The sequence below is a fragment of the Dreissena polymorpha genome, chromosome 15 (genome assembly GCF_020536995.1).
Source record: "Dreissena polymorpha isolate Duluth1 chromosome 15, UMN_Dpol_1.0, whole genome shotgun sequence".
NCBI lineage: Eukaryota > Metazoa > Mollusca > Bivalvia > Myida > Dreissenidae > Dreissena > Dreissena polymorpha.
The window spans coordinates 50,605,477-50,624,209 of NC_068369.1; the positions used below are offsets into that span (position 1 = coordinate 50,605,477).

At 36.6% G+C, this 18,733-nt stretch overlaps 1 protein-coding gene and 1 long non-coding RNA gene across 2 annotated transcripts in view; one reads left to right on the plus strand and one right to left on the minus strand.

Annotated features, from left to right (window-relative positions):
* The window catches only part of LOC127859515 (DNA topoisomerase 2-binding protein 1-like), a 202,500-nt gene extending 188,701 nt beyond the window's left edge, over positions 1-13,799 (minus strand). Inside the window, exons 1-7 of the mRNA XM_052397013.1 lie at positions 13,688-13,799; positions 13,212-13,271; positions 11,755-11,883; positions 9,888-10,576; positions 8,982-9,041; positions 8,278-8,432; positions 1,332-1,427 (exon numbers count right to left, since the gene is read on the minus strand). Of these exons, the coding sequence (XP_052252973.1) occupies positions 1,332-1,427; positions 8,278-8,432; positions 8,982-9,041; positions 9,888-10,576; positions 11,755-11,883; positions 13,212-13,271; positions 13,688-13,797 (1,299 nt within the window). The 5' untranslated portion in view covers positions 13,798-13,799. The remainder of the gene's footprint in view (positions 1-1,331; positions 1,428-8,277; positions 8,433-8,981; positions 9,042-9,887; positions 10,577-11,754; positions 11,884-13,211; positions 13,272-13,687) is intronic.
* The window catches only part of LOC127859562 (uncharacterized), a 145,943-nt gene that overhangs the window by 126,515 nt on the left and 695 nt on the right, over positions 1-18,733 (plus strand). The window contains exon 2 of the long non-coding RNA XR_008039454.1: positions 6,769-6,814. This is a non-coding gene — a long non-coding RNA (uncharacterized LOC127859562). The remainder of the gene's footprint in view (positions 1-6,768; positions 6,815-18,733) is intronic.

Sequence of the window (18,733 nt, forward strand, 5' to 3'; positions counted from 1 at the left end):
CTATGACAATACCTCGGGTTTTGTCCGAAAAACGCCGAGCTAAAAATGGGAATGTATCTAACGTTGGGGTTTAGAAACATACCTAAGTCTCACACTTGGGAATGTATCACACGTTGGGGTTAAGAAGAATACCACGGTCTCAAACTTAGGAATTTATCGCACTATGAGGAATATACCTCAAAATTAAACTTCGGAATGTATCAAACATTGAGGAATGTAACCTGGGTTTTAAACTTGGGAATGTATCACACGTTGAGGAACATACCTTGGTCTTAAACTTGGGAATGTATCACACATCATGGTTAAGCAACATACCACGGTCTCAAACTTGGGAATGTATTGAACGTTGGAGGTTTGAAACATACCTCGATCTCAAACTAAGGAATGTATCACGCATTGGGGTTGAGGAACATACCTTGGTCTCAAACTTGGGAATGCATCCAATGTTGAGGAACATACCTTGGTCTCAAACTTGGGAATGTATACAATGTTGAGGAAAAAACCTTGGTCTCAAATTTGGGAATGTATCGAATTTTGATTAACATACCTTGGTCTAAAACTTGGGAATGTATCACACATTGGGGTTGAGGAACATACCTTGGTCTCAAACTTGGGAATGTATCGAATGATGAGGAACATACCTTGGTCTCAAATTTGGGAATGTATCAAATGTTTAGGAACATACCTTGGTCTCCAACTTGGGAATGTATCGAATGTTGAGGAACATACCTCGATCTCAAACTTGGGAATTTATCGAATTTTGAGGAACATACCTTGGTCTCCAACTTGGGAATGTATCGAATGTTGAGGAACATACCTTGGTCTCAAACTTGGGAATGTATCAAATCTTGAGGAACATACCTTGGTCTCAAACTTGGGAATGTATCGAATGTTGAGGAACATACCTTGGTCTCCAACTTGGGAATGTATCGAATGTTGAGGAACATACCTTGGTCTCAAACTTGGGAATGTATCAAATGTTGAGGAACATACCTTGGTCTCCAACTTGGAAATGTATCGAATGTTGAGGAACATACCTTAGTCTCAAACTTGGGAATGTATCTCACATTGGGGTTGTGGTTGAGGAACATACCTTGGTCTCCAACTTGGGAATGTATCGAATGTTGAGGAACATACCTTGGTCTCAAACTTGGGAATGTATCAAATGTTGAGGAACATACCTTGGTCTCCAACTTGGAAATGTATCGAATGTTGAGGAACATACCTTAGTCTCAAACTTGGGAATGTATCTCACATTGGGGTTGTGGTTGAGGAACATACCTTGGTCTCAAACTTTGGAATGTATCACACATTGGGGTTGAGGAACATACCTCGGTCTCAAACTTGGGAATGTATCTCACATTCGGGTTGAGGAACTTGCTGGGCGTGTCTATGTCCACTTTCTTTCCATCTTGCCTCTTCAGTTCCTAAAATTGCAGAAAAGAAGTACTTCTACAGTTGCAGTGATTTTTTTGTCAGATTGGAAAAAGTACTGGTACCAAGCAAATAAGGCAAAATTGATTGAAAGTTTCAGTGCACATTTTATTTGTTCACATGCAAACAATGTGCTTTTGAAACAAAAGTACAGTTTATTCCGCTTAATTGAAAAGCCTATTTGTCACGTCCGAATATGCAATTATCTGGAGTATTCAATTATACAGAATCAGTTATATTTCCAATGTTTTCAATGTTTATCATATACATGTGTGTATGTTATCGTGTTTTTAACCAATTTCAAAGCTATATTGTTAAATACATTGCTAAATAAACTTGTTTTATTCAATAAACGCATAGAAAAGCGCCGATAGTTGTTTTTATTCATTATACGGTGCATTGAAAATAATCCACTCGTACTATTCACTAACTCAAGCAAGACACGTCAACAGTTCTTTTCTAATCGGCAACAAACTCTTTAATTCTTTCCAATTGGCAACAAACTGTTAAAGTGTGTTACTCGACAGTTTGCATTCCAAAGTTTGTGCCTGACTGCACACTGTGATTGGCGTCAGTTTTAACCGGAGACTCCAGTGTTGGCATTGTACTTGGCCCGCATACTACACCTGTTAGTCACGTGACGCTTGACAGACGCTGCATAGATGCATGGTGTGAAATGAAAACAAAGGCAGTCAATGGAGCGTGTTTGTCAAAATCGTCGATACGATGCATATCCTTGGAGATTTATAATACGAGATAATACGCTGGATTATAGTGTGCAATCGATAATTGGATATTTAATTAACCGGAATACGCCATATTCCAGATTAGGCGATGTTTAACAATGGGAAGATATGCAAATGGTTTGGTGTTTTCAATTTCTATTCAATGAACCGGATTATCCAATATTCAATTAAGTGGAATCTACTGCAAGACATTTTTTTCCTTTTGGGAATTTTTCAGACAGCAATTGTGATTTATGTAATTTTTCTTCAGTAAGGAAAGTGCCCTCAACAAGTACTTGATACGGAAGGGAAAAAATTATTGAGTTGAGTTTTACCTTGACACTGCAAACTCTGTGAAAATACCCTTTAAAACAAGACTATTGTCAAGCAATATATGTCCCCTACCGGCTCCATCATTGTCAGAAATTCCACCAATGTCAGAATTGTTTTTCTTTTTTATATATTTGTTGCCATAGCAACCAAAATTTTTGACGTAAGAAAAAAATGAAATGATGTGCATAATGTCCATATTGGCATCTATCCATATTTCAAGTTTCATGAAAAAATATGAAGAACTTTTAAAGTTATCGCAGGATCCAGAAAAAAAAACACTATTTTCAGCAGTATTTCTAGTCTATTTGTTTCCATAGCAACCAGAATTTTTGGCGTAGGAACGAAATGAAATGACGTGCATAACGTCCATATTGGCATCTATCCATGTTTCTAGTTTCATGAAAAAATATGAAGAACTTTTAAAGTTATCGCATGATCCAGAAACAAGAGGGCCATGATGGCCCTGAATCGCTCATCTGATTAACCAAATACAATCCCAACCCAGATTTCATCAAGATAAACATTCTGACCAAATTTCATAAAGATAAGATGAAAACTGTGACCTCTATTGTCTACACAAGGTTTTTCTATTATTTGACCTAGTGACCTAGTTTTTTACCCCAGGTGACCCAAATACAATCCCAACCCAGATTTCATCAAGATAAACATTCTGATCAAATTTTATAAAGATTGGATGAAAACTGTGACCTCTATTGTCTACACAAGGTTTTTCTATAATTTGACCTAGTGACCTAGTTTTTTACCCCAGATTACCCAAATACAATCCCAAACAGATTTCATCAAGATAAACATTCTGACCAAATTTCATAAAGATTGGATGAAAACTGCGTCCTCTATTGTTTAAACAAGGTTTTTCTATTTTGTGACCTAGTTTTTGACCTAGTGACCTAGAATTTGACCCCAGATGACCCAAATACAATCCCAACCCAGATTTCATCAAGATAAACATTCTGACCAAATTTCATAAAGATTGGATGAAAACTGTGACCTCTACTGTCTACACAAACAAATTGTTGACGGTTTTTTATTATTTGACCTTATGACCTAGTTTTTGACCTCAGATGACCCAAATAAAATCCCAACCCAGATTTTATCAAGATCAACATTCTGACCAAATTTCATAAAGATTGGATAAAAACTGCGACCTCTATTGTTTAAACAAGGTTTTTTCTATTATTTGACCTAGTTTTTCAACTAGTGACCAAGTTTTTGACCCCAGATGACCCAAATACAATCCCAACCCAGATTTAATCAAGATAAACATTCTGACCAAATTTCATAAAGATTGGATAAAAACTGTGACCTCTACTGTCTACACGAGGTTTTTCTACTATTTGACCTAGTTTTTGACCTAGTTACCTATTTTTGGCAAGAGATGTCTAATTGGGTACAGACCGGGTTTCGTTAAATGTTCGAATTGCGAACACTTTCATTGAAAGAAAGAGACAAATATAGAAAACCAGTCCGGATTAAAATGGCGGATGTTTTCAACAAAATTTTACTAGATTTTCGCATTTTCGTAATTTAAATTTTTCTTGAGCCAAATTCTCAATATTTTCGCAAATGGCGAACGACAGCATTGCGAACGTGTTATTATTGGAATAAATGCTCACTATTACAGGGCTCGCGCTGTCGTTCGCCATTTGCGAATTTGGCTCAAGAAAAATATAATTTGCGAATATGCTAAAATCTTGTTAAATTTAATTGAAAACATCCGCCATTTTAATCCAGATTGTTTTTTTTTAAAACTATTTTCCTCTTTAATTCCATTAACGTTTTGAAGTGCATATGGTAGCTGGCCAATCAACATTAAGTTCGCTATCGGTTAATATTGGGTCATTCATGTGCAGATAATGGAATACACAGTTGATATTGTCATCTGCCTACAATATAACGGCTGATGGCAAAAGTGGTGGTGGTGGTGGTGGTGGTGGTGGTGGAGGAGGAGGAGGAGGAGGAGGAGGAGGAGGAGGAGGAGGAGGAGGAGGAGGAGGAGGAAGAGGAGGAGTAGTAGCAGTAGCAGCAGCATTACAATACCAATACTTAAGAATGATCAAATGGGAAAAGGTAACCTAGCACTGGCAGTAAAAATGGGGCTCATTTACACAGGCTTTTTTTACACTTTTTGGGAAGATAACCCATGGCTTTGGAATTGGGAATTTTATCGGCATTTTCATGAAATTGGGAAAATTAATTCATCAGCCTTTTTTTTCCACACGAAAAGTCAACTAATTAGAGAAATACTAAATTTGATATAGAACTTTATTGTCATTAAAATTAAAAGAACAAAATCATAATAAACTTTGTAAGATGTAATTGAATTAAAATTGAGATAAAATACACATACGACACTTCTTTCTAAAAAAAAAAAAAAAAAAAAAAATTTTTTTTTTTTTGGAAATTGGGAATTTTTTGCCACATTTTGGGAAAAAAGTATACTTTTTGGGATTGGGAACATAGCCGAATTTCGGCTATAAAATCGGGCCAAAAAAAACCCTGATTTACAGGTCAGATTTGGAATCTCTGCTGTAAAATGAGATTTTAAATGAATTAAAGGGAGGCAAATGCTGTAATAAAAAGAACATGCATAAACGGTAGTTGTTTCCCTTGTTTGAACCATGCTAAATCCTTAAAATGCATATTTCCAGTAACTGTGACCTTCACCTGTGACCTTTGACCTAGTGACCTCAAAATCAATAGGGGTCATCTGCGAGTCATGATCAATGTACCTATGAAGTTTCATGATCCTAGCCTCAAGCGTTTTTGAGTTATCATCCGGAAACCACCTGCACCCGATTGTATAAACAATTAAACCGGCGGTTAACTACATACCTGCGGTTTAAAGTCGGTAACATGTTGGTTACTGGTCGGTAAGCGTTTGTATAAAATTTGGTTAGTTATACCGATCGGTTAAAACCCAGTTAAAACATACCCTGCTTCCCTAGGTGGGTAAGTACAAGTAACCGAGAGGTAACTTACACAAAATGGCCGCGGCGCGCAACATTATAAAAGCTAACCATCGACGACCTTCACAATTTCGACAAGTAAACAACAAATTGCAGCGACTGACACTTTATTTGACTTAATTAACAGGGCAATACGATTTCCAACTTCGGACGACGAATTTAAGGACGCACAAACGTGTTTCTTACATTATGTTATGGGTATGCCGTGTGTGATCCGATGCATCAAAGGCGCCCATGTTTAAATCATTTCTCCGAGAACAGGAAACAACAAAAGTACAAACAAAAAACAAAACACGTTCAAACTAGTATCTTACCTTTAACAATCCTTTAAATTCCATAAATAATCCATTTAATTCAATAATTGGCGAGTTTGCAGCTAGGGTCTTTGATAATTATTTTAGCATAGTTAAATAAAGACCCTTATGCCATCATATCATTATATTCAAATGAGAACTCAATAAACTTTCTTCTTCGTCACACGCTACGTAATGTACTCTATGTACATTACTGCTGTTAAAATGAACCGGAGCAGTTTATCAAATGTGTTGTGTTTTGAGCAAAATGGGCATAATGCATGTGCTTAAAGTGTCGTCCCTATATTAGCCTGTGCAGTTCGCAGGCTAATCAGGGACGACACTTTCTGCTGTTATGATTTTTTTTGTTAAAATGAAGTCCCTTCTTAGCAAAAATCAATTTTGGGCGGAAAGTGTCGTCCCTGATTAGCCTGTGCGAACTTAACAAGCTAATCTGGGACGACACTTTACGCACATGCATTATGCCCAGTTTTCTCAGAACACGACACAAATAATAGCCGTTGGTGAACTCGGTTGCATTTGCAGATTTCTGCATACAAAGATATATTTAAACTTGAACAATGTTTCATTTGTCTATGGTAAATTCCCTTATTGTACAAGAAAGTAAGTAAGTTTATTGTAAACATAAGCCAAATTAGAAGAATAGTCTATATAATTTTTATGTTACATCTAGAACAACTTGACGAATAGACGTCTTTGTAAGCACTCTCTTGCAGTTTGGAAGCACCAGGGATTCCGCTAAATGATGCAAATCCCGACATCATTATCAATTTGTCCCTGGTCATTTTGATGAACGCATAGTTAAAATTTACACTTTATTTTATTGTGAATTCATTTGTAAATGAATTTGATAAAAAAATACATGTCGCTGTTTATGAGCGTGACACTTCGCGCGAAAATTACGTCATAAGAAAATGCATTGTGGGAATGTTTTGGTTAAAGTTACCGGTGGTTAAATTCCTTATGCGCGGTTAGGTTACTTTGCGGTATATCGTGTTTATACAATCGAGTTACCTTGAAGGTTACTATACCTGAATAACCGCCAACTTACCAAGGTTTGAATGTTACCGAGCGGTAACTTTAACCAGCGTTTATACAATCGGGTGCTGGTGGACGGACCGACCGACCGACCGACCGACATGAGCAAAGCAATATACCCCCTCTTCTTCGAAGGGGGGCATAAAAATAAAATCCCTACCTAGTTACCCACCCAATTTCACCTGGGTCTTGTTATGCCAAACAAACATATTTTTAAGGATGGCCTAAGTCTTAAATGTGTTATTGGTTTGTTTAGTTTTTTGAGCAAAATTGTGTTATTACCTTGTAAGTATCACATTCATGCATTTTAAATACAGAGTAGTTTATGTGCATGTACTTAAAGGACATATTTAATCACATTTCTTAAATGTTAGTTATGCATTTATTTGAAAATTGTTCCTATATAATTTCATTTCAATTTTTTCCTTTTTTAAAATGTCATCTTGTCAATTTTTTTTATTGGATTTTGAAACATTTTGTTAATCTCACAAATACAAATTACACAACCACAGATTTATTTGAAACATATTGCTAGTGGTGGGGCTAGATGGTGAGAAGGTTTAGTGAGGATTGAAAACCCCAAGAACTACTTGAGCCCTTGCTAGTGGTGGGGCTAGATGGTGAGAGGGTTTAGTGAGGATTGAAAACCCCAAGAACTACTTGAGCCCTTGCTAGTGGTGGGGCTAGATGGTGAGAGGGTTTAGTGAGGATTGAAAGCCCCAAGAACTACTTGAGCCCTTGCTAGTGGTGGGGCTAGATGGTGAGAGGGTTTAGTGAGGATTGAAAGCCCCAAGAACTACTTGAGCCCTTGCTAGTGGTGGGGCTAGATGGTGAGAGGGTTTAGTGAGGATTGAAAGCCCCAAGAACTACTTGAGCCCCAATCTGGGAAAACTGGGCTTAATGCATGTGCAGAAAAGTGTCAGCCCAGATTTACTTGTGCAGTCTGCACATCCTAGTCTAGGACAATGATTTCCGCCTAAGACTGGATTTTTGTTCAGAAGAGACCGCCTTTAAATGAGAGAAACAAGAGCTGTCTCCATAGAATGACATATGCCCCCCAAAAAGGCTTTGATTGAAGTTATGAGCATTTTTCAAAACCTAAACGCAGATTTCGAAACCTAAACGCTGACCCTAAATTCAAGGTCAAGGTCACAGGGGTCAAAATTTGTGTGCGTATGGAAAGGCCTTGTCCATATACACATGCAGACCAAATATGAAGGTTACATCTGAAGCGACATAGAAGTAATGAGCATTTTTTGAAACCTAAACGCAAAAGTGTGACGGAAAGACAGACAGACAGTGCGATCACTATATGCCCTCTTTCGGGGGCATAAAAAACGGAAAAGTGTTGTCCCTGATTAGCCTATGCAAACTGCGCACACTACTTTGTGCGTAAACTTTATGCTTTAAGCCCATTATTCCCAGAACGCGCTAACTTTTTCTTACCTTCACCCTAGATTGCACCGGCGTTGAGGTGGCCAGCCCCAGGTTCTCTTTCTGACTACTGCCGTTCTTTGCCGTCCAGTCATTCTTTGCCACCCAGTCGTCATATCTCCAGTTGTGCTTCCTGGCCGGCATCTCCTTCAGCTTGTCTTTAGCAGCTGCAATAAAATAAAATTAAGAGATTGTGGTGTTTTATCTCAATTTTGGGCAAGTGTTTCAAAATTGTTTCCAGTATTTGATTTACTTTGGTTCATATTATATGTAGATCTGGATACTGAACTGAATTTAATTTTATATTAAAACAAGAGCTGTCTTCATCGGAAGACATATGCCCCCAAAAAACGCTTTTTCGAAACCTAAACGCAGATTTTGAAACCTAAACGTGGACCCTAAGTTCAAGGTCAAGGGGGTCAAAATTTGTGTGCGTATGGAAAGGCCTTGTCCATATACACATGCATACCAAATATGAAGGTTACATCTGAAGCGACAAAGAAGTTATGAGCATTTTACGAAACCTAAGCGCAAAAGTGCGCCAGACAGACGGATGGACAGACAGACAGATAGTGCGATCATTATATGCCCTACTTCAGGGGCATAAAATTATTATGGGAACCATTATTTGGGAATTTTCAGCTGTCATTTGGGGGATGGGGAAGAATTTTGGCTCCAAATTCGACAGTTAAAAAAAGCTGGTTCAGCATACTCACACTGCTTAGTTAGGACAGGGGTACCGGTAAGAGGGGGGTTCTTGTCCCATCTCCTTTTCACTGTCAACGAAACAATAACATGTTCCCATATTAAATGCTAACAACACCAGTAGTCAAAATAATCTTATAATTACTTATATCCTACACAAATCTCAGATAATATATTGAAAATTATGAAAAAAATTGTATTTTTTTTTGGAAAATGTTTATTTTATTGTAATTTTCTAAAATAACACTTTCATATAAATAAATAAGGATTTATGGACCTGACTGTCAACAAGTTTACTGTCAGCAACAAAAGCATGGTCTTTAAGTGAAACTTTGCAACGAAAAATTCAGATCACAATTTCTCCCTTTCCCCAAAGTTCCTTAAATAACAAACAGCAGTAGAATACACCTCCGCCGCACTTTGGAAAACAGAGCTTAATGTATATCCATAAGGTTTTGTCACAGATTAGCTAATCTAACACTGTGTGCCTAGAGTGGATTTTCATTAAGAAAGAGACTCCATATAAATCTTAAATTCCAAACAAGAGCTCTGTTTGTGAAACACAATGCCCCATACTGTGCTTTAAAGCCGCATGGCAGCTATTTTAGAAACAAGGTAATATTTTTAATGTAAAGGTCACGGTGACCTTGACCTTTGACCTAGAGACCTCAAACCATGTTTGATTGTAGATCTCAATGAGATGCATGCACATGTGAAGTTTAAAGAACATAGACAAAATAGTTTTTTATTTTATGAGCAAGGTTAAAAGTTTTGGGACGGACACACAAATACCATCACAGACAGACAGACAGACAGACAGGCCAAAAACAATATATCCATTGATCATTCGATCTGGGGGCATAAAAATTTAACATGCATCCAAAAAGCCCTGTTTTCTCAGAGTGCAGCTTACTTACATCTCTCAAAAGGGGGAGTTTCTGCAGGTGCAACATGTTTGGTTGCAGGAAGAAGATTTTTATTCAAAGCTTTACCATCTTTAGTAATCACCACTGGTGCTTCAGCAATGTCAGTATTCCTAGGCACATCATTGACATTAATATCCCTGTTATTTGCGACAGAAGTCGAGGCCGGTTTTACTTCCCGGTCCTTTGCAGTAGTCTTCAATTCTGTTTCAACAACTGGAATGACTGGCTGGTAATTTTCCTGAGATTCAAGTTGCAGTAGCATGGCATCTGAGTCGTTGTTCTCCATGAAATCCCCATCTGTCTGAGAAAATCCGTGATCGCCTACCGCTGAAACCTTCTCATTATTTCCCTGCTTAAGTTTAGCACCAATATTTTTCTCTCCTTTACGCTCCGCAACTTTGTTAGTTCCACCAGAATTTGATTCTGCATCAGTTATTTTCCCGTTACTTTTGTTCACATGGGCTCCATCAGCTTCTTTTGAGTCTACTATGTTTTGTTGGCCAATCTCAGATTGGTTGGCTTCCCTAACAGAAACCCTACCAGATCTATTTTCCAAAACTGAGCCATTTTGGTTTTCCACCGTGGGTACCTGAGACATCAGGTTGTCATTGGAGACAATTTCAATCAAGTACTTGTCCTCTGGAACTTTTTTACCCTGTCGAGCACAGGACAAAATCCAACTGGAAATACATTTTTAAGAAATAATTGTTGATTTAGTAGTACATCAGTTTATAAACATATTTGTTGCTTTTGAGTTTCCATGCACTATTTAATTACTTTTTGTGGGCATTAAAATGAGTGACTAGTTTTTAAATATGTGCATCAGAAAGATTTAAAAGCCAATAATTTCATTTCTAATTGTAACATGACCAATCAACATGTAAAGAACTCACAGTGCAGCATATTTTGTAACATTAGATTTTGAAATTGATTTAGAAGCTGCTAATTGGTGATTTTAACATTTTAATTAAAAACAAGGGACAAAATTGTCACAAAACCAGGTTTTCATTGTGAAAAAAAAATCTGATAAAGGGAGAAAACTCAAACTGAACTTTTGAAATGAACAAACAAAATTAACCCCCTTTGTAAGTTTTTTTTTTTTTTAAATCTATTTTTAGTTGTGGTGACCTTGACATTGGAGATATTGACGTGATTCTTTCGTGCGACACACCGTCCCATGATGGTGAACAAATGTGCCAAATGATTTTAAAATCTCACAATGAATGACATAGTTATGGCCAGGACAAGCTCATTTATGGCCATTTTTGACCTTTGAACTCAGTGTGACCTTGACCTTGGAGATATCGACGTAATTATTTCGCGCGACACACCGTCCAATGATGGTGAACAAATGTGCCAAATGATTTTAAAATCTCACAATGAACGACATAGTTATGGCCCGGACAAGCTTGTTCCGCCCGCCCGCCAGCCCGCCAGCCAGCCAGCCAGCCCGCCCGCATTCGCCAATCTAATAACCAGTTTTTTCCTTCGGAAAACCTGGTTAAAAACCTGGTTAAAAATTGACAATAGAACACTTAAGGGTGGGTCATTAATTTTGAGATACACTTTCAGACAATATGATTATTATTACTGGTAAACCAATTCTAGAAATTATGACATTAATTAACAATACAATTCTGCACAATTTTCCACAAACACATACATTATATGCTTTTATCAGGGGCGACACTTTCTACCCTAAATGGATTTTTGTTAAGAACAGACTTTCTTAAAATGAAAAATTCCATAAAGTTGGAAGTGTCATCCCTGATTTGCCTGCACAGACTGCACAGGCTAATCTTGGATGACATTTAATGTACGAGCATTAAGCCCAGTTTTCATATCTCTCTCTACTCACAGTTTGGAAAGGGCTGGTATTCCCCATTTCTTCGCAGCCTCATATTTTGAGCCTTCAGCCGCATTTACCACAAGGTGGGTACTGGGTAACAGGTTGTTCTTTGCAGTGCGCACAAAATAACCCTGGCATCTGAAATAGAAATAGTCATTGCCAGGAATATTGGGAAAATAAATAAAATGTTTTGAAAAAAGATTCTATAAAATAAGCTACATACGTTACCTGCATTACAACTCCTCATAAAAGATCATTTATGTGATAATTCTAAGTAATGTTTTTATATTTGCAGTCAATAAAACTGCTCTCTGTATGGCAATGGCAAAGCGTTCAAAACGGCGGACAGTGTTATTGATTCAAGGACAGATGATTTCCAATAGTCAGAGAGCCCAAAAGTACCAGTAAATAAACAAAACCCATTCAATAAAGAGACATAAGAAAAAGAATTCCACAAGCAAACTTTGAAAACTTCATATAAACAATACTGGGTGAATAATAAAGGGTAACAGTGGCTAAGAGTTTTTAAAAGCTCCAATTTGAGGTAAAAAACAAGTTGAAAACCATGGAATATGATAATCATTTGAGGCATGCAAAAGCAGTTAGAAGCAGGTAGTTATTTTTATTCACGAAATTATCAAAATGTGATATTTGAAGAGTTTGCCCAATTGGTGCAAAAAAGTACCATGTGACATTGAAACAAGAGTACCACATAACAGGTGCCACGCTCGGCTGCAGGTGCAGTTTTGAATAAATAAAAGCCTGACATATTTATTTTTTTTAAGAAGTAACAGTGACCTTGACCTTTGACCTAGTGACCCAAAATTGGATGTGGCATGTAGAACTCATCAAGGTGCAGCTACATATGAAGTTTCAAAGTTGTAGGTTGAAGCACTTTGATTTTAGAGCCAATGTTCAAAACCTTGACAAAATGTTAAAGTTTTAGCACGACGCGGACACAACGCGGACACGACGACGGACACGAAGAGCTGGCTATGACAATACCTCGATTTTCTCCAAAAACAGTCGAGCTAATAAATAAGCATTAATATGTGGACCAACCTTTTTTCTCTGAGGGTAAGCAGATTATGAAAGTTAATTGCCTGCTGGGCAAGCGGAAGTGAAATCCTCAAAAATCGGGTCCGGTAATCGGCCCTATTCGCACTGGAAAGAAGTGTATATTTTTCCCAAATGGGATCTAAAAATTCCCAATTAAAGGTTTCCCAAAAATATATTTATTTTTTTATTTCTACATTTTGTTCACCTCCCATCCAGCCATATAAGTTCAACCTTAGTGAAAATAATACTGAAAAAACTTGTATTCTCAATTTTGAAGCATTTTTTAGCAAAACAGCAACAACACTAATTTCCCAATTTAAGTTAAAATGCTGGGAAAAGGGACCCGGCCCTATTCCCAAAATGTTGGAAAAAACACACTGGCATATCCCTGACCCTGCAGTACTTACGTAGCTCCCAGCACCTCTGCTATGCTTATAAGAATGTCCCTCTCTGTGCCACTGTAACCACTACAAAGTAAGTAGTACAGTTAAAAATATACCTGCATTTCGTTAACGTGTAATGTAATATGTTTGGAAATTGATAAAATATCAGATAGATACAGATAGATTTACACAATTATTTTCAACTGTATCACATCAAACAATTAATTGCATTGTCTTAAAATTATCAAACAAAAGCTGTTTGCAAAAAAAGTATCCCCCTAGGTTAACAACAATTTGAATTTGCATCAAATATTGCTTACACTGAATATCATTGCAAATCCCGTAACCTCAGTTCAAGAGACTTCCTTTGAATATAAAATACCATAAAAGCAGAAAGTGTTGTCCCTGATAAGCCTGTGCTGACGGCACAGGCTTATCTGGGACTACACTTTAGGCACTTGCATTAAGCACCATTTCCCCATAGCGAGACTCGTGTATACCTGATTGAGAGTACACAGTCCTTCAGTGGAGCTCCCTCCATGTTGATCTCTATTGGTGTAAAAAGAGGGTTGCTGTCCACATCCAGCAAGGCATTCTGCTCCATGCACATTTGCTGTGAACAATCAAACAAATATTTGCTGTGAACAATCAAACATATATTTGATGTAAACAATCAAACATATATTTGATGTAAACAATCAAACAAATTTTTTATGTGAACAATCAAACAAACATTTGCTGTGAACAATCAAACAAATATTTGATGTAAACAATCTAACAAATATTTGATGTAAACAATCTAACAAATATTTGATGTAAACAATCAAACAAAGTTAGCTGCATAACCATTTTCCACTCAAATACACAGTTTGACACAGTTGTTGTCCCTTAGAAAAGAGTATCATATTTAAAGCCTTTAACAGAAGATTAAAGTTTAATAGCCTTTATTTCCAACCCTTAAATATACTGACAATCAGCAAACAGCATAAAACCTGAGAAGACTGTTAATTACTTGGAAAATTATCTTCAAAAGTTAATATTCACACCCCTTCTGTCACAGCAAATTAACTCAACACCGCAAAAGGGACTTCACTAAATGTATCATCAATGGTTCAATGATTTACCCTTAAAAAATGCATTTCCATTTTTGTTCAACAACTCCTTATTTTCAATGAACATCCTTAAACATTTCAACAATCTATAAGGCCTTCTGCAAATTCTCTGCAAAGCTTCGATTGTTTACTAAAATTGTTTCCAATATTTAAACTCTGTTTTATTAGTCAGCTTTTTTCACAACTGTAACTGTACCAGTCATTGAAACGCTCTCGAGTCTGCTTCCTGGAACTAGAACCAGTACTTGGTGTCTATAAGGGAGATCAAAATATATCGCTCCCTCGATGGGGATGGAACCTATGACCTCCTGGTCACTAGGCAGACACAAAGTGTAAGCAAAATTAATCTCAAAATTGTGCCATTCACTGAATCACTTTGATCACACAAAAGACAATAAAAGGGCCATGATGGCCCAATACTGCTCACCTGATTCATCTGTATCAACTAGATCAATATACTAGATTTGTTGGTTCCTGAATGCTCCCCCTGACTCAAAATTGTATTTAACTAAAGTCGCCTTGCTATGGCAAAATTCTTCTACTTTTTGCTATTTTATAAGTTTTAATGAAAAAACAGTTGTGGCCAAATATAATTTTCTTTAGCCAAATAGGTCAATTTGTAGCCATTGGCCAAATTGGTGAACGGCAGAGTTATCCCTGCCTGTTATGTGCCAATCAATCCAATCAGTAGCTACTCACACATTTCCATTTCATTATCCTGACATGGTGTCCATTTGACACAGATCTCTCTCTTAATGTCAAAACTGGATTAAAACTGGTCTCTTTATGTCAACACTGGACCGACACTATGCTGTGTCGTCAAAGCGAATAACACACGCTACGCCATCACTATATGAGCACAGTATGCAAAGGGAGAGATCAAAATTGACCACCACGTGAGTTTTGGTTCCAGTTTTATCCTATTAATTTGTAAGCAAGCACGGCATAAACAAAGGTCATTGTGACCTTCCAATGAACTGTCAACATCAACAAAGGAGTTAAATAAACAAACACAGAAACAAATACATTAGATTTCGCTTAATTGAATAGCCCATTTGTCACGTCAGAATATTCAAATATCCGGAGTATTCAATTATACGGAATCAGTTATATTTTCAAATGTTATCACTAACCAGGTGTAATCCTCCTGGAAATTGTGCTTTTCATGCATAATCAAAACATCGTTTCGACACATGAAGCATTTAAAAAAGTTAATATTGGAATTAAATATTGAATCCATTATAAATATAATATAAATGTTTTGTTGAATTCTCAAATGAGAATACAATTTTTGTAATCCAAAACACACTTTCTAGCTTTAAATAAAACGTCCACATGTATTTCCTTTGCCCCCAACAAAGCTAGCGAAAACTATGCAGCAATGTACAATGTCACGCCATACGGTGCGTGTAATGATTTTTCCCATTTTCATTTTATTGCTTACCCAAAGCCTACGCTAGCAACATCTATTGCTCATGAATTGTACTGGTAAAAGCGCACGAAAATTAGCGTGGGTGTATATACACTGTCGAAGGAAAACTTTGTAGCGAGGAGAATGCTGTATCTTTGACGTTACGCTCTTTCAGGTAGTTAAGTATTGAAACAGATAATGTACTGTGTACTGATTTACCGGAAAATCTGGTCAATACTGGATTTAATTTTGGTAATTGTAAAAACATGATCAGCAGTGTTAAGACTGCGATGTTTTGACAAATGTGCGCGTTTGCGATTGTTCAACATCATGTTTAGATATGATTTACTGTGACGCAGTTGTGTAGGTTTATAAACATGAACTGAGAATATAGTGTAACATTCCATCACCTATTGCAAACTGTCGAGTAAGACAAGTCAACAGTTTGTTTCTTATCAGCAACACACTCTTAAGTTGTTTCTAAGCGACAACAAACTGTTGAAGTGTGTTACTCGATTTGATTTTTGGTAAGGAGGGACTTCATTGAAACTAAAAATACCATAACAGCGGTAAAGTGTCGTCCCTGATTAGCCTGTGTGGACTGCACAGGCTAATCTGGGACGACACTTTACGCACATGCATTTAGCCCAATTTTCTCAGAACAAGACACAAATGAACCGGAACAGTTTATCAAAAAAATAGCCGTTGGTAAACTCTATTTCATTTGCAGATTTCTGCATACAAAGATATGTTTAAACTTGAACAATGTTTTATTTGTCTATGGTAAATTCCCTTATTGTACAAGAAAATAATTTCATTTATGAATACCGTAATTACTCTATGTTTCGGACACTCTAAGTTTTCGGACACCCCCATTTTTAGCAAAAATAATTATTTTTCGTGACTTAATTTTCGGACACACGAGTTTTCGTCCATAATTAATGTCTCTAAGTTTTCGGACAGTATATTTTACAGCGCTATTTAAACAAATTTCGGTCGTGTTTTCGATATCTAATGACACTTTGATCATGGGGTTTTACAACCAGATTAACATCATAAAACCAGGCAGGTGCATGCCTGAGGGCAACGGACCATTACATTTGCGTTATTTTGTAAATAACCTTGTAAACTGCTTTTAAAGAATGGTTTCGCCCGATAGCATTTGAATTGATGCCGTATTAAGGAAGCAGTATGTTTAATGTTACCGTGTATATATCTTTTTCCATATTATTTCAATAGACAACAACTATCGGAAATGAACACACAGAATTCATAGCTTTTTTTATTGCGTTAGTTACAGGTTCATGCTAGCGAGTATCGGTACATCACATGCTCATCTTTGAACTCGTTGGTCAAAGTACAACCTTATAGTAACTTTCTGTAAAATAAATTAAGCACGTGCTTAAAATTATTTAAATTGCAGTGCAAACATATATAAATGTAATTTATACTATACGGCATGGTATTTTACAAGCACGTTCTATTACCGGTAGTCGTTGATATAATTGACGATATTTTCAAACACTTCAATTTTCGACTGTAAGTTTTCGGACACCTGTATTTTGTGAATATTTTTTGTATCTAAGTTTTCGGTCACAATTTTTTATTATTATTTTTAAGTGTCCGAAAACATAGAGTAATTACGGTAAACAAAGAATGGAAAACATCCCATTACACAACAGATAAACGAGTGCATTATACCCGTGTACCATCTTTTACTTCACACATCTCTATGCCTAACGTGAATTAAATAGGAAAGCAAATATTGCAGATTATTTATGAATTGTGCGATATTTGTATGGCTTGTTGCACATTCTAAAATGGCAAAAGTATATAAACGGATTATAAACAATGCACATTGAACGCAATAAGGAAAATGTGATAAATTGACAATTCAAATATGTCGTTATAAAGTATATTAACATGTGAAATAAATCACGTTTATAATAAATCGTCAAAAAGACTCGCACTTTTCTCAACTGCAATATGCAATCTTGGACTACAGACAGAGTAATTTTCTGAAGTAATTTTAAGTTAATGCATACATGCCATACGTCCCGATCTCGGCGGGACAGTCCCGCTTTTGTGCCCTTTGTCCCGCCGTCCCGCCATGAGACGATTTGCCCCGACATTCGTAAAAAACGATGTAAGGTCTATAGGTTACCAATAAAATTCGCTATTCAAGCTCTGTTAGGCTAACACTTACCACCGCTAGTCCCTTTATTGCCCCCAATTAACAATCCGATTCTACTTATCGTGTGTACCAGTGTTATTTATGACACCTTATCAGCGATTTATCGGCTAATTATTGATTTAATCAGGCATTCACTCCATGGTGGTCTTCAAGATAGTGGTCGCTTATTGCTATCGATAGTTGAATTATAATGAAATAAATGTTCAAAATGTGTTTATTTTTGTAATTGTTTGAAACGGTTTACAAAACTATTGTTTTGTAAAATTAACTCTACGTCATTAATGAGTCTTTTACATTCAATGTTTAGTTCCAATATAGCGGGATAATCCGAAATATATATGTGCAATATACCAAAATCGCAACAATCAGTCCAATAAGTGATACCCATCCTGTTTAGTGTAATTGGGTGTAATTGTAATAAAAACAACGAGGTGCTATGCATGACAGTTTGACCCTACTCCAATTAAGCTAAAAACAACGAGGTGCTATGCATGACAGTTTGACCCTACTACAATTAAGCCGCGACAATTGTCAAGTAACAAACTGCGCATGGAGACATGCTTAAAAAACATCGCAACAAACAGTAAAAGTAGTAGATAGTGTACTGTAACCCGTACATTCAGTCAACTGGATAGCCTCCCCTGCGTTAATGTTTGCCATTGAAATTAATATAATGAGTATTGTTGTCGGAATGTTCTAGATTTTGTACTCTTAAAAAGCTGAATATTATCTTCGTTGTTTGCTATTGTCTTATTTAATAAAACTGTTATTGTTATGTTTTAGATTTCATGCTTCATATCAGATGTTTTATGTCTTGAATAAAAGTATC